This window comes from Clarias gariepinus, chromosome 10, assembly GCF_024256425.1.
Source record: "Clarias gariepinus isolate MV-2021 ecotype Netherlands chromosome 10, CGAR_prim_01v2, whole genome shotgun sequence".
NCBI lineage: Eukaryota > Metazoa > Chordata > Actinopteri > Siluriformes > Clariidae > Clarias > Clarias gariepinus.
This window is the reverse complement of record NC_071109.1, coordinates 34,556,406-34,582,270: the sequence shown is the minus strand read 5'-3', so window position 1 is coordinate 34,582,270 and position 25,865 is coordinate 34,556,406. Positions and strand designations below refer to the sequence as shown.

Here is a 25,865-nt window from a genome sequence, read left to right as displayed (position 1 = left end):
GTTCGGCTGCACGCGGTATAACTTCGAGCAATTCCTCATATTCTATCTCATCTTTTTAGGAGCGTTCTGAGGAAGCAACTTCCATTTCCACAGAAGCTGGAGAACGAATCTCTTCAACACACCCGCGAGAAGCACCGGAGTGCGCTCGTGAAGTGGAAGGAGAGACTTCGGGATCGGGGGCAGAATCTAAAGCAGAATCTATGCATATCGCCCTCCAAAAGGAAATTTTCACAAGGAGGGGGACATCTTACTCTAAACTCCGCCATACTATCTGGTGAGTTTTATGAGATTTAATTTTGCTTGTTTTATATTTTTGTTATGCTTTGCTGACACATGCACAATGTGGTGAGGAAAAAGGTCTGAGGAATGTTGCCGGCTTACTCCTATTTATAACCTGCAGGTGCATCTAATCAGATGACGTCACCTGACCGAGGTTATATAAGCCAAAATTTGGCGTGTTTGGTACACACATGCTTCAGCTTCACAACCGGCAACATAAAAAGATATTCCCATAGCGTTTTCACACAGCATCGAGTGTAGCCTTTGAAAGGGAACACACACACACACACACACACACACACACTAATCATTCAGATGAACTTAATAACATCAGGACTGAACTGAAAAACACATATGCACAATCACAATGATATAATAATAATAATAATAATAATAATAATAATACATTTTATTTATAATGCACTTCATATTTGATTTTTATATATTTGAACAAAATTAATTAGACTTGAAAGCTCTGATAAAAAGATACGTTTTAATACCAGATTTAAAAGCATCAACAGTCTGTGGCGTCCTCAGATACTCAGGGAGAGCATTTCACAGTCTGGGTGCAGCTGAGCAAAAACTCGATTTCTGATGGTATAAAGTTTAGTCTTAGGCGTTTTCAAAAGATGTACTGATGCAGAGCTGAGGTTGCGTGTGGACGTATGTGAGGAAATAAGTTCTTTGAGGTAGGGAGGGACATCCCCATAAATACACTGGTGGGTAAGAAGGGCAACCTTGTAATCAATTCTAAATGAAACAGGAAGCCAGTAAAGAGATTTAAAAATGGGCGTTAATGGTCGTATTTACGCCCTTTCATCAGGATCCTAGCAGCACTGTTCTAAATATACTGCAGCTTTTGAAGGGTTTTTCCAGTAGTCCCAATGAGAAGTGCATTGCAGAAGTCTAGCCTGGAGGAGACAAACGCATGGACTAACTTTTCTGCATCAGGAAACGTGAGTGCTGGATGCAGTTTTTAAACCCCACAACCACCAAGTTGCCACCGTTGGGCCCTTGAGCAAGGCCCTTAACCCTCAACTGCTCAGATGTATAATAAGATAAAAAAAAAATGTAAGTCGCTCTGGATAAGAGCGTCTGCCAAATGTCCAAATGTAAAATGCAAATGTAAATGTTAGATGACCTAACCTGGTGTGGGGTGCCTACTAAAATAGCTTCAGTCTTAGAGCTGTTTAGCTGCAGGAAATTTTGCTTCATCCATGACAGATGGTCCAAACAGATGGTCAAAGTGGATGATGGCGGAGTAGACGAGGAGGTGGAATTTATCCTAAGGTAGAGCTGAGTATCATCAGCATAGCAATGAAATAAAATACCATGCTGGCTGATGATATAGCCCAGGGGAAGCATATACAATATAAACAAAATTGGACTGAGCACAGAGCCCTGGGGAACACCACTTGTGACATTGTGTATAGCGGATTTAGCCTCTCCTAGGGCAACATGCTCCGTTCTTTCAGTAAGATAAGATGAGAACCAGTTGTAAACAGAGTCAAAGTCCAACAGTGTGACGTAATCTGTGAAGCAGAATGTTGTGATCAACAGTATCAAAGGCTGAAGACAAGTCCAACAGGATGAGAAGCGATGGAAAACCTGCATCAGCCGACATCAGCAGGTCATTCGTGACTCTAACCAGAGCTGTTTCTACGCTGTGGCAGGGGTGGAAACCAGACTGGAATTTCTTAAACAAATTATTTTCTTTTAGATAAGACTGAAGCTGTGCAGCAATTATTTTTTCCAGTACTTTTGAAAGGAACGGGAGGTTAGAAATGGGCCTGTAGTTTGCAAGTACTTCTGTGTTTTTTTAAAGTGGTCTGATGATAGCAGATTTCAATGTAGTGGGAACATATCCACTCTGTAGAGAGTGATTTATTATCCTGGTAATCAGGGGACTTATAGCACAAAGGTTGGATTTAACCAAAACTGTAGGAAAAGGGTCCAGTGCATAATTTGATGCTTTCATCTTTCTGACAATGACCTCAACCTCTTGCTGTGTAACTTTAGAGAAAAAGCTGAAAGGTTGCAAATTCTCTGGTTGTGGGTCATCCATCAAGACAGGTAGTGCAGAGGAACTCGATAGAGATGAGCGGATGGTATCCACTTTTTTCCTGAAGAAAGTAATGATGTTATTGCATTTCTCCTCTGTAGCTTCCAGATGAGATTGAAATTGTGGTTTCAATAGGCGATTAATAGTGGAGAATAGTTGCTTTGAATTTTCAGAGCTATTGTTAATGATATTCGAATAAAACTGTGATCTTGCAGCTCTCAATGCTCTTGCATATGCCTTCTGATGTTCTCTGTAAACTTGCTTATAAACAGTGAGTCCTGAAGCCTGTAGACGTCGCTCAAGAACACACCCAGTTGTCTTCATCTTCCGCAGCTCACAGGTATACCAGGGGGCTGAACGTGAGAAGCAGACAGTTCTATATCAGACAGGGGCATGGAAATCAAGGAGACTGCCGAGGGATTTGTTGTAGAAGTCAACTGACTCAGTGACTGAGGAACATTCAACAGAGGAGAGATTCTGAAGATCTTTGCTCAGAGTATATGGGTTGATCTTTTTCAAATTTCTGTAACATATTTGTCGCTTTGCTTTTATTGAACAAGGGAGTGACAGCTCCATCGAAATGACCTTGTGGTCAGACACCCCCAGATCATACACAAAAAAGGTTGCTAATGGGTACAGAGTTTGTAATAACCAGATCCAAGGTATGCCCTCTGGAATGTGTGGGAACATCAACATGCTGTTGAAGATTGAGGCAGTCCAGTAGTTGTAAAAACTCAACTGCCAAATGGCAGGAGGGAGTGTCTACATAAACATTAAAGTCACCGAGTATAATAATGTTGGGAGAAGTGGTACAGATGGATGTAAGAAAATCATGCATCTCAGAGATAAACATTGAGTTTGGTTTAGGGGGTTGATAAATAAGCTGCATCGTCATGGGCAGAGGGGCTTTACACTTAAATGCAAGGCATTCAACTGAAGACAGTGTAAGCACAGTGAGGGGAGACAGATCCAGTTGCTGTCGATATAATACAGCTAAGCCACCACCACGTCCAGTACTGCGGGCTTTCTCCAGGTACAGTAGCTATAATCAGGGGGGCGAGCTTCATTTAGTGCTAAAAAAACCTCTGGCTGATGCCATGTTTTCGTTATGCACATAAAATCCAAGCCTTTGTCCATTATATGATCTTGTATAAGAACTGATTTATTTGTAAGAGATTGTGAATTAAAAAGTTCTATTTTGAGCACTTTTGGTGTGGTAAATTTCTGTATTGGCCGTAACACAGTAAGATCCACTCCGAGTTTTCTGTCCTGCTTGGTGGATAGTGTCCTCGGAAGATTTCTGAAGCTGTCTGACAGAAACCTCGTGGTGTTTCCCATGCTACAAACACCTGGAGTAACATCGCTCTGATGACATGTTTGGTGAGCAACTGCGGTTCACACAGATGGAATGGATGAAGCAAAACAGCTAGGTTGACGGTAAACAAACTTTCGCCCAGAACTTCTGTGGACATAACGCGGTCGGCGCAGAAGTCCGAGTTCCTTTACGACAGCAATGCACGTAGGAATGGAATAATTGTTATGACTTAACAACTGCGGGATGGTGTAGTTTAGCTTCAGAAAGGAAGGAAGGAGGATGGAAAGAAAGGGACGAAATTATGTGATGTGCACGTGCAGGTCTGGTGAGCAGTGCCCCGCTGGCATGCACACCTGCAGAAGGGGAGGCCGCCTAGCTAGTGAGCTTTAAAGTGAGTGAGGAGCGATATTGTATTTGGCCGCACGCCCAACACCAGTGCACGCAGTGACACCAAGAAGACCAATAAAGGACATCCTGGGGAAAGACTGTCTGTATAAAGACAACCTACAGGAAGATACCTTGAAGAAACTCGATTTGGAAGAAAAACAGCCTAAAAATCTACATTGATATGCATTTAGTATCATTGGAGCTAATGTGCTCCCTTAATAACTGGTTCATAGAAATAACATGTATTCTGCTGTTATCAAATTTACGTTTTACTCATTATTTAAATTTAATTGCAGTGGAACCTTGGAGTATAATTCATTCCAGAAGCATGTTCATATATCAAAATACTCATAAATCGAAGCAAATTTCCTTATAAGAAATAATGAAAATTTTGATTATAAAGTAAAAATAAAACAAATTAATCTGCACTTTACCGTTGTGAAAAGTTAAAATAAATCACGACAGATAAGTGTGACCTGTGAATGTGTTCGAGTGGTTAAAGATCCATTTTTTCTCTTTCTCCCCCTCTCTCTCTCTCAGCCTGCACTGGCTGTGTGTGTGTATGTGTGTGTGTGCACATCTTTGGACAACGTGCCAATTTGGACAACGGATCACTCGCAAACTCATAAACCAGGTTATTTGCAATCCGCAAAGAGGTTCTTTGTTTCAGCACCAACACTAAAGGAAACACTTATCTGTAGGGACTATTTTTACTTTGTTAAGGTAAAGTGCAGGTTAATTTGTTACATTTTTACTTTATATTTTGTATTAATAACATTTTATGTAGTTATTTTTATTAATGTAATATATATTAATTCGGTGCGCGAGGAAGCAGAAGCGCGGCAAGCAGGAGTCTGTGCTTGGCTAAAAACAAACCCTAACCGGCTGGCTCTCCTGTCCATCATCGTATCCAAAGTCAGCTCCCTGGGAAATAAACTGGACTACATCCAACTACAGTAGACTTCACAGTGTGAGTTTAGAGACTGTATTTGTTTTCGCAGAGAAAATGAACACGGCAGTGGTACGCACAGACGCAGCAGCCTGATGCTCTCTTTGTTGGCATAGTTTTTTCATTTTGTTAGTGCTACTGAGTGTTTCGGCATATTGTTACCATATCGAGGCTCCTTAGTACAGCCAGGATGAACTTCCCAGCGTTTGGAATCCCTTCCGAGATTGCTAGATCATGGGAATTTCTGCGGCAGCAAACTGGAGGAGGAGACGTTATGAGCAGAGATGGAAGAGAGGCAGACGGGCAGGCATGGGGGCTAAGCTTAAGACTAACCCCTTCAAACCACTGTTTCCATCCATATTTCTCTCCAATGTCCGGTCAATCTGTTACAAGATGGATAAAATACAATTGGGGTTGATAATGCAGAGGTTCCTGGCAAACTGTTGCAGCATCGTTTTCACTAAGACCTGGCTGGATAACACCATCCCAGATGTGGCTATTGGGCTAACCGGCTTTACAGTGCACCGAACTGACAGGACGGCAGACTCGGGTAAGAAGACCGGCGGGGGACTGTGCATCTATATTAACAACTCCTAGTGTACACAGACCATGGTAATGGATAGACTTAGTTGTCCCGACATGAAATTTATGCTGCTAAAATGTAGACTGTTTTTTGTCTACCTCGCGAATTTGCATCTGTTTACATCTGTGCTGTGTATTGTAACCCTAATGCTAAGCTAGCGCTAGCACAGTTACATGACATAAACAACAGCCTCGCTGCGCATCCGAACAGTATCTTTATACAGGTAGCTGAGGGTGATTTCAATTATGCTGACTTGAAGAGCATCCTTCACAATTTTCATTGTAACGTGAAATGCGCAACCTGAGGAAGATAAAACATTGGATCAAGTATACACTAATGTAGCAGATGCATATAAGGTACCGGTTTATCCTCCTCTTAGCCTGTCTGTCCATCTGTCACTTTTGCTACATCCAAAGTATACTACAAGGAATAAAACTGCTAGACTCAATGTAAGGACTGTAAGATCATGGCCTAAGGATGGTATCCCTAGGTTTCAGGACTGCAAATGCAGATTCACTTCATGATACAAAGCATTTGTGGAGATTTTTTTTTTAAGATCCCCGAAGAAAAAATCCCTGGTCCTCATTCACACAGATAAAAATAAAGTGAGCTGGTAAATAAACCATCAGGTAAGAAAAAGAAACAAATTGTGTTTAAAACTATATTGCGTAAAAGGAAATATATCATGATACTAGTGGAATTATTATCTGATAGATTTTGTCTCTGGGGATTTTATCATTAATTAGAACAAAGGAAGTGTTTAAGAGAAAATTCAACAGTTAAAATGTTAAAATGTCTTACTTTTTCTGTTGCACTTTAGTTAAAAACATTTTTATGGATAATTTAAAAATGGTATATTGTAGCGTTTTTACGCCGAGAAGAATGCTGGAGAGACGAGTGAGCTTATTTGCTACCCGATGCAATGGCTGGGAGTACTTTATTTAGCACACAGCCGGTAATGGCATGAGCAGCACCTTCACTCAGGAGCCTACATCCAATTCAACACTAGCTTGAACTGGAGCACATTTCACACGTCACACACCCCTCACACACAACAGGGCCGAAGCCACTAACTCTAACACCTTTCCCCAACATGGTGAACACACACCGACATCCCCGCAAGGCATGCTGGTCGTCAGCCGCCGCCCCGCCCACGCCACACTGCCCCCACCCGAGCTGTGACCGTCCCCGGTCACCATGACGAACTCCTTTTCGGAGGCGTGGAGGCGGTCGGCGCTGGCGGTGGGAACGCCGGCGTCCTTTGGCAGGTGAGGGGTGAACGCGAATGTAGTCCTGAGGCGGTCCGGCCTCCATAGTTCGATGGTTCCCCGGCGTGCGGCTGTGGAGGCGCAAGACGGTCCCGGTGGGGCAAAACTCGTGCCCGCCCTGCCAACCGCACCCGGTAGATGACATCGGAGAGCCGAGCTGGCTGTGAGTGTCCACGCCCATTTGCCCCATAGGTGCCCCCACCCAAAAGTCTTGCTGCGGTGCCCGCGAGCGCTGGGCGGGGCCCTTCTGCCTGGCGATGAGCGGTTCACAGTTCCACAACCCGTGGGAAACAGTGGAGCCGGTGTCCACGAGCGCCCGCAGTAAGACGCCGTCCGACACACAGTCGATGTAAAGCCCCGAGGGGCTCCCCAACCGTCCACCCGGCGCTAGCTTAGCGGCTGCTGGTGTACGCTGTCCCTCAGGCCTGAGAACGTTGAAGCGGTAGTCCGGCTGTCCCTCAGGCCTGAGAACGTTGCAGCGGTAGTCCGGCGGTCCCTGGCCTCGGCGTCGTCGCGGAATCTCGGAAACGGTGTCGAGGCCTAGCCGCGACGGGTAGCCCTGTCCCCGGCTAGGTTCACCTACCGAGCGCCACTGAGCTGCGGGCGGTCGCTCGGCTCTTTCGCCGTGATGTGCCGCCGATATGGGCTCAGCGTGCTCGACCTCGCGCACCGCCTCCTTACGGTCACCCGCGCCGTCGCCTCGCCGCGAAACGTCGGAGAGCTGCTCGTTGCCTAGCCGCGACGGGTAGCCCTGTCCCCGGCTAGGTTCACGAACCGAGCGGCACTGAGCTGCGGGCGGTCGCTCGGCTCTTCCGCCGCGATGTGCCGCCGATATGGGCTCAGCGCGCTCGGCCTCGCGCACCGGCAGGTCGCTTTGCCGGCTAACAGCGCACGGAGCTGTATCTTGCTCCGGCGCTTGCGCAGCGCCAGCCTCCGCCCCGAGATCCAGCGCCGGGATTTTCTGCTTCCCGCTCCGCGTTGGTGGACGTGGTGTGCTCGCGCTAGCTCCGCCAGGAAAACGCTTTTTCAGCGCGAGTAGTCGCTCCGCTACTCGGCGGCCCGCTTGGATTTTCAGAAGGTCCTCCTTTGTGCGCTTGAACCCGTTATTCTCCATCCCACTTCTGACACCAATGTAGCGTTTTTACGCCGAGAAGAATGCTGGAGAGACGAGTGAGCTTATTTGCTACCCGATGCAATGGCTGGGAGTACTTTATTTAGCACACAGCCGGTAATGGCATGAGCAGCACCTTCACTCAGGAGCCTACATCCAATTCAACACTAGCTTGAACTGGAGCACATTTCACACGTCACACACCCCTGACACACAACAGGGCCGAAGCCACTAACTCTAACACCTTTCCCCAACATGGTGAACACACACCGACATCCCCGCAAGGCATGCTGGTCGTCAGCCGCCGCCCCGCCCACGCCACAATATTTTGTGTTTTGTGATGTTTCAAATGCTCATGTTACAGTCTATTTTACATCACTCCAAGGGCTGATTATGTTTTCAGAGAAGAAATGCATTTTAGAATTCTAGCATAATTAGTTATTTGGTCATTTTTTAAATTAGTATCTTGAGTCCAAGCACTATGATGACAGCCCTATGATGTCTAAGTTTGTGAAGGGCCCTATTGTTCCTTTAAGGAATCTTTTTTTTCCCACCATCATAGGCTTTTTGAAGGTCTTAGCATGCTCAAAAAGTGATGGAAATCAACACACAGATTGGAATCTGATGCCATTATGATGCCTAAGTGACGTGGCCCAGGGCCTTCAATGCTTGCAGAACTTAATACAATACAAGAAAGCAGATTTTTGTTTGATATTGGCAATGAACACATTACACGACATCATGATCAACCTACTGTTTTGTTACATTATGAAATATGATACCCACTGAGACAACTATGCTTATTTTCTTTCTGGTACGCTTAGGCAGCGATGGCGGAGGTTCTTGGGCCTTAACGTTATTTCTTTGCAACTATATTTTTTTATGGACTTTTTGCCTTTTTTTCTGGGTTGCCACATCAGATGATTTGGCAGGTTTTTACACCAGATATACTTTCTGCCATCTTTTCTTTTCCAAAGACTTAGGACTGGCACCTCATCTCAGTGGCTGGGTATTATATTCAATTCAATTCAATTTTATTTGTATAGCGCTTTTAGCAATTGTCATTGCCGCAAAGCAGCTTTACACAATCAACAGAATTATTTAAGTTTGTATGAAATGTGAATGTGTATGAATCAAAATGGTCAGTTTGTCCCTGGTGAGCAAGCCGAGGGCGACAGTGGCAAGGAAAAACTCCCTGAGATGGTAATAGGAAGAAACCTTGAGAGGAACCAGACTTAACAGGGAACCCATCCGCATTTGGGTGAAACAGAAAGCAGTAAATGATCTGCATTTATACAGTATGTTAGGTGGCAGGCAGTTCAGGTATAATAGCTGATGTTAATTGATGTTAATATTGAGTCTAGTTAGTTATTAAAGACCCAGGTAGACTTGTAGGAAGTTCCAGTCCTGAACTATCGAACTGTCAAGTCCCCAGAGAAACAATTGCCAACACCAGTCAAGGCCAGAACCATCTTCTACGTGGAAGGAATCATCCGCAGACACCAGACGCATCCCAAAGAGACACACGGGGCATCCATGTGACGAGATCTTCAACCAGAAGCGGGGCACCAGGATGGGTTAAAAAGATCCGGAGGGCAGAGGGAGTCTGAATCACTGGCAGCTCAGGAACGACATGTGTAGCTCGACAGAGAGAGAGAAAGAGTGAAAGGGGGAGACAGGGGAAGAAGAAGAAGGGAAAGAGAAGAAGAGGAGAGATGGCAGTTCGGTATGGTCAAAGTCACACAATGTATAATGTGAATGTATATTAACTATAGAGTGCAAGCAGAGACTCCAGCAGGACTAACTATGACAGCATAACTAAAAGGGAGAGCCAGAAGGAAACACAAACATGAGGGGTCCCTGAGATGTAAAGCAAACAATCACCTCACCGTCAGCAAACCTGAGTGATCAATGAGAGTGAGGAAAACAGCATCCAAACATACCAGTTCACCATAATACTCTACGTCCATGAGTCCCCCATTATATATGGTTTCAAGGTTAAAGGCTTTGCCCAAAGTCCTCCACTGCCTGAGCCACCACTGGCTTCATCTTGCAATTTAATCTAAAATGGCAATTAGCTTTACCTACATGCGTTTGGACAATATGAGAAAACCAGAGTATCTGAAGAAACGCACTAATCATGGGGAGAATATGCAGGCTTCATGCACACAGATCCAAAGCAGGACTTAAACATAAAGTGCACATTTGCACGTGCACTTTATGTTGTCTATAAAAATGTTACTTAGCTAGTTAGTTTTTGTTAATTTATGTTGTAATTTATGTTAGGTCTCTCTGTCCTGTCTCTGCTAGCCAGCTAACTAGGCCTCTTGGTTAGCTAGTTTAGTGTCTATGGTAATTTATGTTGTAAATTTATGTTGCATGTAGCACCTTGGTCCTGGAGGAACGTTGTTTCGTTTCACTGTGTACTAACTGTATATGGTTGTAATGACAATAAAGCCTACTTGAACTTGAACTAAACCGTCAATCCTGGGGTTCACAGTGAAAACTACTGCCTAAAGCTGTCATTTTTTCTTTAAAAGTCATGGAGTGTTTGACCTGTCAACAAGATAGTGTAGACCTCCTCAAACATTCTTTGAAGCACAAGGCTCATGCAAAAAATAGCCAGTAGAAATGCATATTAGAATTCTAGCATAATTAGTTATTTGGTCATTTTTTTTTTATTAGTATCTTGTTTTGAGACATAACATGCAAACCTTGCAACAAATCCTGCTGATAAAAGCAAATCTCTTACAGCATCTCAACTTCAGCAGAAGTATAAGAGCTTGCGTTGTTACATTTAAGATAAAATGTGTACTTATTAACCACGATCTTCTCCTTTTTAACACTGCTCATCAGTTTTGCACCATGGATCACAAACAGTATTATTTATGAGTTCAAACAGTAACTAAAAAGAATACATCACTAATTATTGTACATTACACAGGTAAAGTTGCAATTTTACAGTACCTTGTAAAGGTTTTGGATTACTTTAAAAGTCATGTGATTCTTCTGGTTTATTAATGACAGATTAATTCAACTGCTTTAGAATTGGTACTGTAGAAGTAACTTTTTGTAAAAACCGATTTTAGTCTGCACACAGTTCGGGAAGATTTCATTCCAGTTTTTCCTCAGTCTTCCAAATGTTTAAACATTACCCCAAATTCTGACCAGGATTTGGACTTTGTTGTTGTTATTTTTCTTTTTGATTGCACTGTTCTGCTAAAAGGTCAAGTTTCTCCCATGAACATGACACTACAAAAAAAAAAATTTTATTGTAGAGATAGTGTTGATTGAGGCACAGCCTATATTAGGGATGCAACACACATTGCACATGAAATCTTGCCCAAGTGCAGCATCTTAATCTTGGTCTCATTACACCAAAAAATAAAAAATAAAACCACATCCTCACTGGTTTGCTTGTGCTCTCTATAGAAGTGGTTTCTTTTTAGCCCTCAAGTCATACAGTACTTTCCACAATCCTGCCAGGCCTTTGAACTGGTTTTCTATTGTACTTTCATTTTATTCTCAGTCAATTTATTTTACACAATTATTGGGCAAGTTGTATTTTTAAGAATTTATTTAATTATTGAACAACTATTATTGTGTTAATTATTAGGCAACTATTAGTGTGCAGAATTATTACGCAACTAAATAAAAAAAAATCCATCTCACAAACAACTCAAAATTTACAAATAAACATAACAAAAATGAGTGACCAATATAGCCAACATTATTTTTTCAGTTCCTGTATACTCTGTACAATACAACTCTAAATCCTGGCACCACAGAAGTTCTCTGATGACTCTGCAGTGGTGGGGTGTATCAGGGATGGACAGGAGTTAGAGTATAGAGAACTTCTGGGCAGCTTTGTGAAGTGGTGCTCTAGAAACCATCAGCTCCTAAATATTATAAAAACCAAGGAGTTGGTAGAAGACTTTAGAAAGTGTAAAACTGGGATTAAACCTGTTACCATCATGGTTGATGAGGTTGTCATTATGGACAACTACAAGTAGTTAGGTGTTTACCAGGTGTGACCAGTCCAATCTGGGAGGGGGTGAGGCAGATTTTATTTACTGAGGAAGCTGAGATCCATCATCAATCGGTCTGTTGTGGTAAGTGCCCTTTATAGTGTTGTGATCTGCTGGGGGCGCAGCATCTGTGCAAGGGATGCAGGTAAGATAATTAAAATCAAGGCTGAACACATAATCGTACACTATCAGGACAGGTTGGAAAATATGCATAAAAATAAAGATTTGCCCAAAAATACTCACTTACCTAATAATTTAATTCTAGAATTCTCTTAGAATTGTCCTTTTTATTCATTTTCACTTCTGCAGTGATTGTTAGAAAATCAGAGCTGTTAGTATTCCAAGGGCCAATTACAGGCTAAGTGTTTTTCATAAACCCGGATTTGTGATCACTTTTTTGTAGGATGTAGGCATAAAAGCAAATGAATTTTTCTGAAATTTTTCTGAAAACCTGTGGCGCGGCTGACCGTGGGTTTGCCTGTCGCGAGATCTGTGACGTTACAGTTCTTTATTACTGTCTCAGTGAAATAGTGAAAAGATACATTTACTAAAATTAAATGTTTTTTACAAAAAAAAAAAGATTATGGAAATGTGTAAGAGCAAGTAAAAATGGGTATAGAAGATAGTGGATAGTGATGGTGGCAAGGAAAAACCTTGAGAGGAACCAGACTCCACAGAGAACCCATCCTCATTTGGGGGATAACGGATGGCAGGAATTGCTGTCAGAGGTAAAACATCCAATATTTTCTTCCTGATACAATTGATTTTTTCACTAAAGATTTCATTGAAGTCTTCACTACTAAACTGTGATGGAGTACTCTCTGCAGATATCTTTTGTTAGTCTAGCCACTGTACTAAATACAGCTTTTAGAGCCTGTCTATAGCTGGACAAACTGTCTTTATATGCAATTCTAAGAACTTCAAATTTAGTTTTTCTCTACTTTCACTCGAAGTTATGCAACAGTGTCTAGTGTGCTCGTAAAAACAGTGCCAGTGCTTTTTGTCACTTCGTTTAGGTTATCTGCATTTAGAGGTCTAGAAGGAAGTTGGGACAGATACACTTCGTTAGAGTTAATCAATTAATCTGCCAGTAGATGTCCAAACAGTAGATGTCCAAAAAACAATAAGAAAATCAACGTAGGGCCCTGGGGGTCTATACGCGGTGGCCAGTGCAAGATATAGCTGGAATTTATTATGCATGTCAGTGAGCGTTACATTACGGATGAGTACTTCGAATGAGTTAAACCTAGGTCCTGCATTCTGGGTAATAAAAATAAATTGTTATACTGTAGATAGTTGCAATACCACCTCCACAACCAGTTTTTTTGGTCATGCTTATAAAAAATATCCTCACAATGTAGACTCATTCAGACCAATATATTCATTTTGTCTAAGCCAGGTTTCGGTGAGGCACAGTGCATCAAGACGATACTCTGAGATAATTTCATTAACAATAAGTGCTTTAGGTGCAAGGGATCTAATGTTGAGAAGCCCAAATTTTAAAAACAGATGTTGGTTACCTATTTGCCCTTTTTCTGGTTTTCTGGTTATTAGATTATTTTAAGAACTTTTAACAAATTTATTCTTTGTTCTAACTAATTAGGAATGTCTACAGTTTCACTGTAACATGGCTACTATGATTAAAATCTGAGATATAACTTACTGCCAGTCAGATAATAAGCAGGCAGTCCTGACCTGTTATATATTAAAAAAATTGAAAGTAAAAGAACATGAGATTGCCAAATAGAACCCTCTATTAATCATTTGTTATTCTGACACATCTGATCAATTTTTTAGGGAGGCGGGGGTTGAATACTTTTGCAAGCTACTGTAAAAATTAACAAAAAATATGGAATGCTGTATGGAATGCCAAACAAAATATGGAATGCCAAACAAAATATCTGGCTAATATCGCTATATATATTAGCAATATTAGACATATATAGCGATATTAGCCAGATATTTTGTTTGGCCAGTAAATTTCTCTAAAAGTTAAGTAAATTTAAAGAAGCTATACAACTTGTTACTAAACCATCTTATGCTGATGCAGCTTTTTCTTTTACAGTACAGTATTTAATTGGTTTCTAGGTGTTTCTAAATATAATTTAATCAATTAAAAACTGACATCAAGTCATTAATTAATTACAAATTCATTATGTGGTGTATAATAAATTAATGTCAGGAGATGCAGTTACTGGACTTTATTCAGCTTTTTTTTTCAATCCACTCCACTCAATAAACTTTAACGATCAGTCCCTCTAGATATTATATTTTTATTTTATATTCTTTATTCGAATACTCTTTTTATTTTGTTTTAGATTTTAGGTCAGGGGCGATCCTACAAGCATTTCACTGAATATTATACTGTGTGGGACAAATAAATTTTTTTATTTAAACTCCAGTAACGCTAATTTATGATATTGTTTTGAGCCTATTGTTAATTATTTTTTAATAACAGCATGACATTGCATGTTTTATTTATTACTTAGTGAATTTTTATATAATTATATCAGCTACTTTAATCAGCTTGATTTACAGTGTGTTTTTATTGTGAGTTATTTATCACATTCAGTAACATTGCATTGAATCGTCACATTGAGAAAATAAAATCGACAGACAGAGCACAAATTTGCATGAACATGAAATTGATTGGGGGTTAGTTTTTTCTTAATTTATTTCAACTTATTTGTTCAGCGCTTTAACAATGTCTACAACAATTTTCCTGTTTCTTTCTTAACACTTGGGTCATCACGCACACACAGGCTGGGGAACTTTTGCGTAGAAACACTGAAAAACACACAGATTGTCACACACATGTTAACATAAACTGATCATTTAGAAATGTGTTTAAAAATGTACATTAATGCATGTGTTCAAAATCTACTCACATGAAGCCTTTCTGAGGGCACTGAGTGTCCGTCGGTTTCACCGCCTGGATGTTTTGGGGAGGAATTTTTCCAGTAAAGAAATCAAAACAGCAAGAGACCGGGAGTGTGAGAGCTCCTTAATGAGAGAGAGAGAGAGAGAGAGAGAGAGAGAGACGAGCTTGTTCAGGTTACACTGGAATTACTGCAGATGTGAAAGTCAAAACTGCTTCGTCAGAAAAATGTCAGAATTAACACAACTAGACTCAGGGACTTTATAATTTTTATATAATGTTCTTATAATTAATTTTAATTTCTTTATTCTTGGAGACACTTACATAAATGTAAATGTCTATGCATAATAATAATAATAATAATAATAATCTTTATTATAATTGTATTTTTCCCTCATTTTTATTTTTGTTATTACTTTAATATGAGTAATAGCAATCAAATTAATCATTTTAAAATATCGTTTTATTAGGTACTTCTGTATTAAACTGTAATCCAGACCTGTGGTCATTAAATATAAGAGAGTGTAATAAAAACGCACCTGCATCTGAGCAGAACGCCACAATCAGGACGAAGCCCAGGACCAGAAACACACGACTCGTCTTCATGTTCTCAGAAGCTGTGTAAAGGTGTGCGATCTCTTAACTCTTTAAGTTTGACTGAGCTGGGTTTTACCACCTCGTTTTTATACATAGTTAGACACACACACACACGCACACACTCATTTCTTATCACTTCTTCCTTTTAGGCTGTTGTCTTCAAATATCTGCTGAACGTTTAGATTTGAGTTAAAGATAGTAACAAAATCATCTCCATAAACATTAAACACATCCATAAAAGTAATGTAAAGTTTAACTTGAGTAAGCTAAATAATTCATGATAATGTAAATAAAATGTCACACCTACATCACTGAATAAACTTGCAGATAATAATCTTGTTCTGAAGCAACGTATTTAAAGCAACATGGCTAAATTTGCCCCATGGATTTTAGTGACCACATGATGAAAGACCAGATAACAGCGTGAACGTGGAGAAACTCATCACTGGATATTATATCAGGCTCCAGCTATTCTTAATAATTTATAACACTTTTGTGGACAGCACACTGGCAGATTTATAATATGGACTTATTAATAGTAACCTCCTCTGCTAAGATAAAATGTTAAACTATTACAATAAAACCTCGGATTGCGAGTAACGCGGTTTGCAAGTGTTCCGCAAGACGAGCAAAGATTTTTGATAAATTTTGACTTGGAAAACGAACAATACTTGGTTTACAAGTACAGAGTATCATGTTTCACGCATGCACTTCTTGTTTTGACACTGAGCGTCACGTGATTACACCTGAGCCAACGGTTTTTCTCTCTCTTGTTCTGCGGAATTGTGGGTAATTGTCTCCCCTGCTGGGTCTTAGTGCTCGTCTCTCACTGGTATAATCAACATCCCTGCACTCAGGTACTGTTTACTATAACACTGTGACCACGTGTGTGTGTGTGTAAAACATATTTTATTTTGTGTTTGTATGCATGTGTGTACAGCACGCCTGTACTGTTTATTATAATACACGTGTGTGCACACATGTAAAGCAAAACATGTCGCCTTCACACACACACACTCGTTGTTCTTTTTTACCTTCCTTGGGAGTTCACATCGGTCATATCAGTGCCATCTATATTCCACCAAAAGCAGACATGGACACTGCCTTATGCAAGCTGCATGAAGCTCTCACACAGCACCAAACATAATACCGAGATGCTGCGCTTATTGTACCGGGGTATTTCAACAATGCCAACCTCAAACGCGCAGTGCCGAACTTTTATCAGCACATCACCTGCCCAAGCGTAGGGGCGAAAGGACACTGAACCATTGTTACACTACAACCGAGGACTGCTACAAGGCACAATCTCGCGCATAGTTTGGGATCTCTGAACACATTGGCATCTTTCTTATGCCAAAATATAAACAAAGGCTGCTCAGAATGAGGTCGCACACTAGACGGACCAATCCTTGGCTGCTCTAAAGGACGCACTCGATGACGCAGACTAGGACATGTTCTAGTGCAGCTCTGATGACATCAACGTGTTCATGAAAGCAGTTGTGGGATTCATCGGGAAACTAACAGATAATACCGTGCAAAAAACGACTATAAGATCATTTCCCAATCGGAAGCCATGGGTGGATAAGACCATCCACGATGCTCTAAGATCTTGCATTGCTGCCTATAGAGCGATACATTCGTCCGGGGTGACATGAACTCATAAAAAGGTGCATCATACTGTACAACATCCAGTGGGCGGTTAACAATGCAAAGCAGCGCTACGGGAGGAAAGTAAGGTCAACTTCAACAAAGTGGCTCTAGGAGCCTGTGGCAAGGACTAAGGACAATAACTGACTATAAAGCACCAACATCCGGTTTGACGAATGTGGATGTGTCTCCGGCAGACAAGCTGCTTTGAGGCTGCAGCCAAAAATGCAAATAGCGCTGGCAAAGCTAACAATGTTAACGATGCTGGCGGCATTAATGGCTGCAGACAGGAAGACAATACCAACACCAGAAACGCATTCATAATCTCCCCGAGCATGACGTGAGGAGAGCCTTTAGGAGAATGAACACCAGGAAAGCAGCAGAACCAGGCATCTTAGGGCCTGCGCAAACCAGCTAGCACTTGTTCACTGAGATATTCAACTTCTTCTTACCCCAGTCCATAATCTCGACATGCTTTAACACTAGAAGCACTGACCAGCGGTCATTTGACCGCAAGGGGGTAAAAAAAAAAAAATACTTCACACTCGATCAAATTCCAGGACCCTCCTTTCATGACTTTTCCTAGTTCTGTGAGCTTAATCACCCTGTATGCTTACATTTTTAAAATCGCACCAGTAAAAGCCAGTATAAAGCTATTTTGCTCTTATTTACATGAAATCGCTGACAGCTGTGCGCCGGTCATGCCGTTTCCTGCCTTTTCCAACCTGCGATTCTCATTTCAATTCAATTCAATTTTATTTGTATAGTGCTTTTAACAATTTTCATTGCAGCAAAGCAGCTTTACACAGTCAAAAGAATTATTTAAGTTTGTATGAAATGTGAATTTGTATGAATCAAAATGGTCAGATAGTCCCTGATGAGCAAGCCGAGGGCGACAGTGGCAAGGAAAAACTCCCTGAGATGGTAATAGGAAGAAACCATGAGAGGAACCAGACTCAACAGGGAACCCATCCTCATTTGGGTGAAACAGAAAGCAGTAAATGATCTGCATTTATACAGTGTGTAGGGTGGGAGGCAGTTCAGCTATAATAGCTGATGTTAATTGATGTTAATATGGAGTCCAGGTAGTTATTGAAGACCCAGGTAGACTTGTAAGAAGTTCCAGTCCTGAACTATCGAACTGTCAAGTCCCCAGAGAAATAGTTGCCAACACCAGTCAAGGCCAGAACCATTTTCTAGGTAGAGAGAATCATTCCCAGACACCAGACGCATCCCAGAGAGACACACGGGGCATCCATGTGACGAGATCTTCAGCCAGAAGCGGGGCACCAGGATGGGTCAGACAGGTCCGGAGGGCAGAGGGAGTCTGGATCACTGGCAGCTCAGGAACGACATGTGTAGCTCGACAGAGAGAGAGAAAGAGTGAAAGGGGGAGACAGGAGGAGAGAGAAAAGAGAAAGAGGGGGGGAAGAGAAGAAGAGGAGAGATGGAAGTTAGGTATGGTCACAGTCACACAATGTATAATTTCTCTCAGCAGATGGCGCAAGGGATCGCGTATACTATCTATATCGACAATTCGCCATTAATTCTGGCGTTGATAATCAGCAATATTTTATAAGGACATTAAGGGACTTTCGCTTTACTTAATTTTAAAGCGTTTTGAGAAAATTCATTAGTTTGTTCATTCTGTTAGAAGCTTCCGTGAAATTATCTCTAAAACAATATTGTTTTACATATTACATATGTAATGACCCCTCCTGAGGATATAAAGCCTCATTATTGAATTAAAATAAATCAGATCTACCACAGCAGATAATAAACTATGTTATGTCATAAACAAAGCAAACACCACGTTTATGCCTCGTTTCATTCAGTGTTGCTAGGCAACCAACCACGTGCCTAATCGGCGGGAACGTGGTTCACTTTGCCGCGGTGTATTATAAACTTGCGTGTATTATAAACTTATGTTCATGTAATAAAAGCGAGGGAAATGTGGAAGTGATGTGTGGCCACTGAATGAGAACTAAATCAAAGATTTCGGTAACCACACTGAGTGTAACATCTGCATAGTGACACTAAACAGCTGAACAACTTCACTTTTCACTTTAATCGTTTTGCTATGGTTGAAAGACTGACAAACCCACCTGCAGTTGTTAAGCCACTTCTGAAAAAGAGCAAATAAAAATTAAATACTGAAAAACCACAGACCAATATCAAATCTTCTATTTATAGGCAAGATTATTCAATTCAATTCAATTCAATTTTATTTATATAGCGCTTTTAACAATGGTCATTGTCTCAAGGCATCTTCACAAAAATAAGAGACATTCATCAAAAATAATAATAATAATAATAATAATAATAATAATAATAAATTGTGTATGTGTGAGAAAAATGTGTCTAGATAATAATGAGATGAATGAATGAAATGTCTCTGATAAGCAAGCCAAGGGTGACGAGGGCTAAAATGTCGTTAGAATCATCTACATGAATGTTAAAGTTTGAAATAATTGTTTTAAAATCAGCCAAACCAACCACTTAAACTCAAATGAGCAGCTGGACAGCTGTCAATTTGGTTTCCGAGTGCATCACAGTACAGAGACAGCGCTCATTAAGATAATAAATGATATTGATTTAAATTCTGATTCTGGCGAAATATCAATGCTGGTACTGCTAGATCTCAGTGCTGCATTTTTACACTGTCGATCATAACATACTAATAGAAAGACTGGAAAACTGTGTCTGGCTTTCTGGGATGGTACTCAAATGGTTCAGGTCATACTTAGGGAGGGGTTATTATGTGAGTATAGGAGAGCATAATGTAAGTCTAAGTAGACGTCCATGACATGCGGAGTCCCACAATTCTTGTACCGCTCCTGTTTAGCCTGAATATGCTCCCACTAAGTCAGATAATGAGAAAAAAAACAAATTGCCTATCACAGCTATGCTGATTTACCTAGCCTTATGTCCAAATAATTATAGCCTATAGGATTTTCTTTATGAAATCTTGATTGTGTATGTGATGGATAAAATTTGAATTTCCAGAACTTAATGACAAGTCTAGGTTATGTTAAAGTTCTCTAAAAAATAAACTGTTAAAACTTTAAATGTTACAAATGATGGACAGCAGATGGAGACATACTGCCGTTACTCACAATACGAATTTCCACTGTATTACATAAAAAAAATTCTCAATTTGATTAGCAAACAAAGGCACATTTGTGAAACAAATAATCTTGCTGTAATGAGAGATGGGTGTTTTCTTTATTTTGTTCTTTAGGGGTTTCTACAATAGACTGTTCCTAGGAACAATTCATGAGGACCATTTTCATGGTACTTGATGCGTTTTGCAAATGCACTTAACAATACTGTTCTTGCAAGGACTGTTCCTAAAAAGCTGACCTTCATGTCTACCCAGGAAAGCAAAAACTTACCTCTGCTGCAGGGGAAAAGTTTATTTAGAGGTACCAGCCTCAAAATTCTCAACATTACCAGTTCAAAGGAGATTAGTGCATATTTTTGCTTAAGAAAGAAACAAAAATGGAGTTAGAAAGTGATGCCAAACTTTGTATGAATCAAAATGATCAGCTTGTCCATGATGAACAAGCTGAGGGTGATAATGCTGAGGGAAAAACTCAGTGAGATGGCAATAGGAAGAAACTTTGAGAGAAACCAGACTCAAGAAGGAACAAATCGTTATTTGAGTGATAACGAAACAAAAATTGTTGTGCAATCAATTAACCAGACATTCTTCCTCAGGGTTTTCTTTCTTTAATTCATGGTTACATTAATTATAAGAGATGTCATCCAGGTCCTAAAGCTGAATAGATGCCAGAGATGTAATGGAATGCACACCTTTTCAAAATGTTAAATTTTATAAACTTGACAATCTGGGTGTCCCAGGCGGAGATAACCAGCCCTTACAGCGGGGCGAGTGGGTGACGACTCAGCGGCATACAGTACTTGTTTAGCCAAAGCTAACGCTAAGGCTAGCTCACCGGAGCACACCTCCTCTGCGCTTCACGTGTCCAACAGGTTTGCTCTCCTCAGTGATGCACCCGCTAAGAAACCTGAAAGAGCTCTGGTTATAGGAGACTCTATACTGAGACATTTAAAATTAGCCAGGCCTTTAGGGACACCAGCGGCAGTGGTTAGGTGTATCCCGTGAGCCAGAGCACCAGACATAGCAGGTAATCTTACAGCTCTAGGACAGCATAGGTTCTCTAAGATAGTGGTGCATGCTGGAGCTTATAATATATGCCTTCGTCAGCAAGGCAATAACTTTTCAGAGGTGTTTAAACTAGCGAAGGCGATGTCTAATGAAGTAGTATGCTCTGATCCCATCCCAATCAGACGTGGCGACACAGCAGGTTAAGGTCGCTGAACCGCTGGATGTCCAGGTGGTGTTCCGAAAGTAACGTGAGCTTCATAGACAATTGGAAGACCTTTAAGGGCAAAGCTGACCTGTTAGGGCGGGACGGTGTCCATTCCATTTGGGAAGGTGCTGCTTTCATTTTCTGTAATACAGCTCACAGTCTCAGAAGAGGCCTAGTTAATTGGTGACAATCCAGAGCCCAGGCCAGGAAGCAGACAGACAGGCTAAACCAACCGTCTGCTAGCTGCATAGAGTCGTCACTCAGGGTTCATTAAATAGAGACTGTGTCTGTTCCCCGAGCTAAACAAAAATGTAAAAAGACTCAAAGTCTGTTTTAGTAATTTAATTAACAAAGATACCACAAACTCGGATCACACTGAATGCGCAGCCGGCACCTCTGATCTGAAGCTAGAACTGTTAAATATTAGATCTCTCGCATCTAAAGCAGTTATTGTTAATGAAATTATCACGAATCAGGAATTTGATATTCTCTGTTTAACTGAAACCTGGATTAAACAGGATGAGCATGTAGCTTTAAATGAAGCTAGTCCTCCTGGATACAACTACATACACCAGCCTCGGTTAACTGGTAGAGGAGGGGGTGTCGCAATTATTTACAATGATAAACTGACTATCGTACAAAAACGCGGACACAAATTAAACTCATTTAAAGTTCTCTATAGTAACATAACAAGTGTAGTTACAAATATTAAGTCAGCTTAGGCATTCTCGATAATCATTATTTACAGACCTCCAGGGCTGTATTCTTAATTTCTTTGTGAATTTGCAGATTTCCTCTCAAACCTAGTCATTTCTGTAGACAAGGCATTAATTGCTGGAGATTTTAATATTCATTTTGGGAACCCAGAAGACCCTCTGCGTAGATCATTTATGTCCATACTGGACTCAGCAGGAGTAAATTTGTGTGCAGTAGAACCCACTCATAAAGCAGGTCACACTTTAGATTTAATAATATCTTTCGGATTAAGCATAAGAAATTTATTCACAATTCCACTGTCTGAAGTTATATCAGATCACTATCTTGTCTCAAATAAATATCAGGAAAAAAATGGAGCTTTGAAACCAGACAATGCAATGATGCAAATATTAAACTATGTCAGATTGGAACTTAAAATACTTTACTCCCCTTGAAAAGAAAGAACTAATTTTACTCATCTCTTTTGCAAATTTATCAACTTTTCAATCAAATCAAACTTTTATCAACAATATTAGATTCTATACCGACACATTTTCTTAAACAGATAGTACCAGCAATAACAGAACCCCTGTTGAGAATAATTAATTCCTTACTCAACATTGGGTATGTTTCAAAATCAATACCCATAGCAGTTATTAAACCAATTATTAAGTAATGCTTTTTTCCCTACACATGCTTCTTCTAGGCCACATAATCCGTAAACATGGTATATGTTTTCATTGTTATGCTGACGACACACAGTTATATGTCTCAGCAAAACCAGATAAGAAAAAACAGCTTACTAAAGTTGAGCAATGTGTGCAGGACATAAGAGATTGGATGCTAAATAACTTCCTTCTGCCTAATCCTGATAAGACAAAAGTTCTAGTCATAGGACCGCATTCAGATAAAAGTAAGATTTTAGATTACACCGTAACTTTAGATGGCCTTTTTGTTCCATCGAGTGCAACAGTAAAAGACCACGGTGTGATTTTAGATTTCAGCCTTTCATTTGAAGCACATGTAGATAATATTACCAGGATAGCATTCTTTCACCTCAGAAATATTGCCAAGACAAGAAATATACTGTTGGTAAACGATGCAGAAAAACTAGTTCATGCTTTTATCACTTCTAGGTTGGACTATTGTAATGCCTTACTGTCTGGTTGTTCAACTAGTTGCAAAAGCATCTAAACAAGCTAAACAAGCAAAAGAACCTCCGGACAATGCTAGTCCAGAATGCAGCAGCGAGAGTCCTCACTAGAACCAGAAGAAACGAGCACATCACACCTACCTTATCTTCACTTCATTGGCTCCCCGTGAAATTTCACATTGATTTTTAAATACTACTTTTGACATATAGAGAATTAAATGGTCTCATGCCGCAGTATCTGAGCGAACTGCTAGTGTCTTACGATCCGCCACGCCTACTTCAATCAAAGGATGCAGGCTGCTTGTCAGTACCGTGTATTATGAAAACTATACCTGGGGGCAGAGCTTTTTCTTACAAAGCCCCTAAGTTATGGAATAGTCTTCCAAATAGTGTTCGGGACTCAGACACAGTCTCAGTGTTTAAGTCCAGGCTAAAAACCTATTTATTTAGCCAAGCATTTTTATAAATAGATTAGCCTTAGGTAAAGGAGCCGATCTAGGGGACTCATGGACGTAGAGTATTAGGTGAACTGGTATGTTTAGATGCTGTCTTCCCCATTCTTATTGATCACTCAGGTTTGTTGACGGTGAGGTGATCGTTTGCTTTACATCTCAGTTCCCCCTCATGTCTGTGTTTCCTTCTGGCTCTCCCTTTAAGTTATGCTGTTATGGTTAGTCCTGCTGGAATCTTTCTTGCACTCTACAGTAAATATACATTCACATTATACATTACGTGACTGCGACCATACCTAACTGTTATCTTCCCTCTTCTGCTTTCCCCTCTTCTGTTCTCTCTCCCCCTCTCTCTTCCCTCTCTCTGTCAAGCTACACATGTCATTCCTGAGCTGCCAGTGGTCCAGACTCCCCCTGCCCTTCGGACCTGTCTAACCCATCCTGGTGCCCCGCCTCTGGTTGGAGATCTCGTCGCATGGATCCCCCGTGTGTCTCTTTGAAATGTATCTGGTGTCTGAGGATGGTTTCACTTTACCATAAGGACGGTTCTGGCCTCAACTGGTGTTGGCAGCTGTTTCTCTGAGGACTTGACTTGGCTGTGGAAGAATGTTGCGCAGAAAGGTGTTACCCAGCGAAAAATTGCAAAGACTTTGCAGTTATCATCATCAACTGTGCATAACATCATCCAAAGATTCAGAGAATCTGGAACAATCTCTGTGCGTAAAGGTTAAGGGCATAAAACCATACTAGATGCCTGTGGTCTCCGGGCCCTTAAACGACACTGCACCATAAACAGGAATGCTACTGTAAAGGAAATCACAGAATGGGCTCAGGAATACTTCCAGAAAACATTGTCAGTGAACACAATCCACCGTGCCATCCGCCGTTGCCAGCTGAAACCCTACAGGGCAAAGAAGAAGCCATTTCTAAGCAAGATCCACAAGCTCAGGCGTTTTCACGCCAGGGATCATTTAAAATGGAGTGTGGCAAAATGGAAGACTGTTCTGTGGTCAGACGAGTCATGATTTAAAGTTCTTTTTGGAAATCTGGGACGCCATGTCATCCGGACCAAAGAGGACAACTCAAGTTGTTATCAACGCTCAGTTCAGAAGCCTGCATCTCTGATGGTATGGGGTTGCATGAGTGCGTGTGGCATGGGCAGCTTGCATGTCTGGAAAGGCACCATCTATGCAGACAACATATGCTCCCATCCAGACGTCTTTTCTTTCAGGGAAGACCCTGCATTTTTGAACAAGATAATGCCAGACCACATTCTGCACCAATCACAACATCAAGGCTGCGTAGGAGAAGGATCCGGGTACTGAAATGGCCAGTCTGCAGTCCAGATCTTGATGTAAACATTAAAGCACTTTTTGTAAGTCGCTCTGGATAAGAGCGTCTGCCAAATTCCTAAATGTAAACGTAAATGTAATGTAAATGTTCTTTTTCTAAAATGCTGTGTTACTTTTACGCAAGAAGTAACGGGACACGCACCTCCCAAAAAGTTTAACTTTTGTCTCGTTGGTCCACAAGGTATTTTCCCAAAAGTCTTGGCAATCATTGAGATGTTTTTAAGCAAAATTGAGACGAGCCTTAATGTTCTTCTTGCTTAAAAGTGGTTTGCGCCTTGGAAATCTGCCATGCAGGCCGTTTTTGCCCAGTCTCTTTCTTATGGTGAAGTCGTGAACACTGACCTTAATTGAGGCACGTGAGGCCTGCAGTTCTTTAGATGTTGTCCTGGGGTCTTTTGTGGCCTCTCGGATAAGTTGTCTCTGCGCTCTTGGGGTAATTTTGGTCGGCCAGCCACTCCTGGGAAGGTTCACCACTGTTCCATGTTTTTGCCATTTGTGGATAATGGCTCTCACTGTGGTTCGCTGGAGTCCCAAAGCTTTAGAAATGGCTTTATAACCTTTACCAGACTGATAGATCTCAATTACTTTTGTTCTCATTTGTTCCTGAATTTCTTTGGATCTTGGCATGATGTCTAGCTTTTGAGGTGCTTTTGGTCTACTTCTCTGTGTCAGGTAGCTCCTATTTAAGTGATTTCTTGATTGAAACAGGTGTGGCAGTAATCAGGCCTGGGGGTGACTACAGAAATTGAACTTAGGTGTGATAAACCACAG

The 25,865-nt window shown here is 41.0% G+C and overlaps 1 protein-coding gene across 1 annotated transcript; it reads right to left on the bottom strand.

Annotated features, from left to right (window-relative positions):
* Positions 1–14,509: 14,509 nt before the first annotated feature.
* On the bottom strand, positions 14,510–15,509 carry LOC128531622 (C-C motif chemokine 13-like). Its single transcript, XM_053505641.1, has 3 exons — positions 15,400–15,509; positions 14,871–14,985; positions 14,510–14,769 (listed from the first exon to the last, which is right to left on the bottom strand). The coding sequence occupies exons 1-3, from the start codon at positions 15,464–15,466 to the stop codon at positions 14,691–14,693; spliced, it is 261 nt and encodes an 86-aa protein (XP_053361616.1). The 5' UTR covers positions 15,467–15,509; the 3' UTR covers positions 14,510–14,690.
* Positions 15,510–25,865: the final 10,356 nt, after the last annotated feature.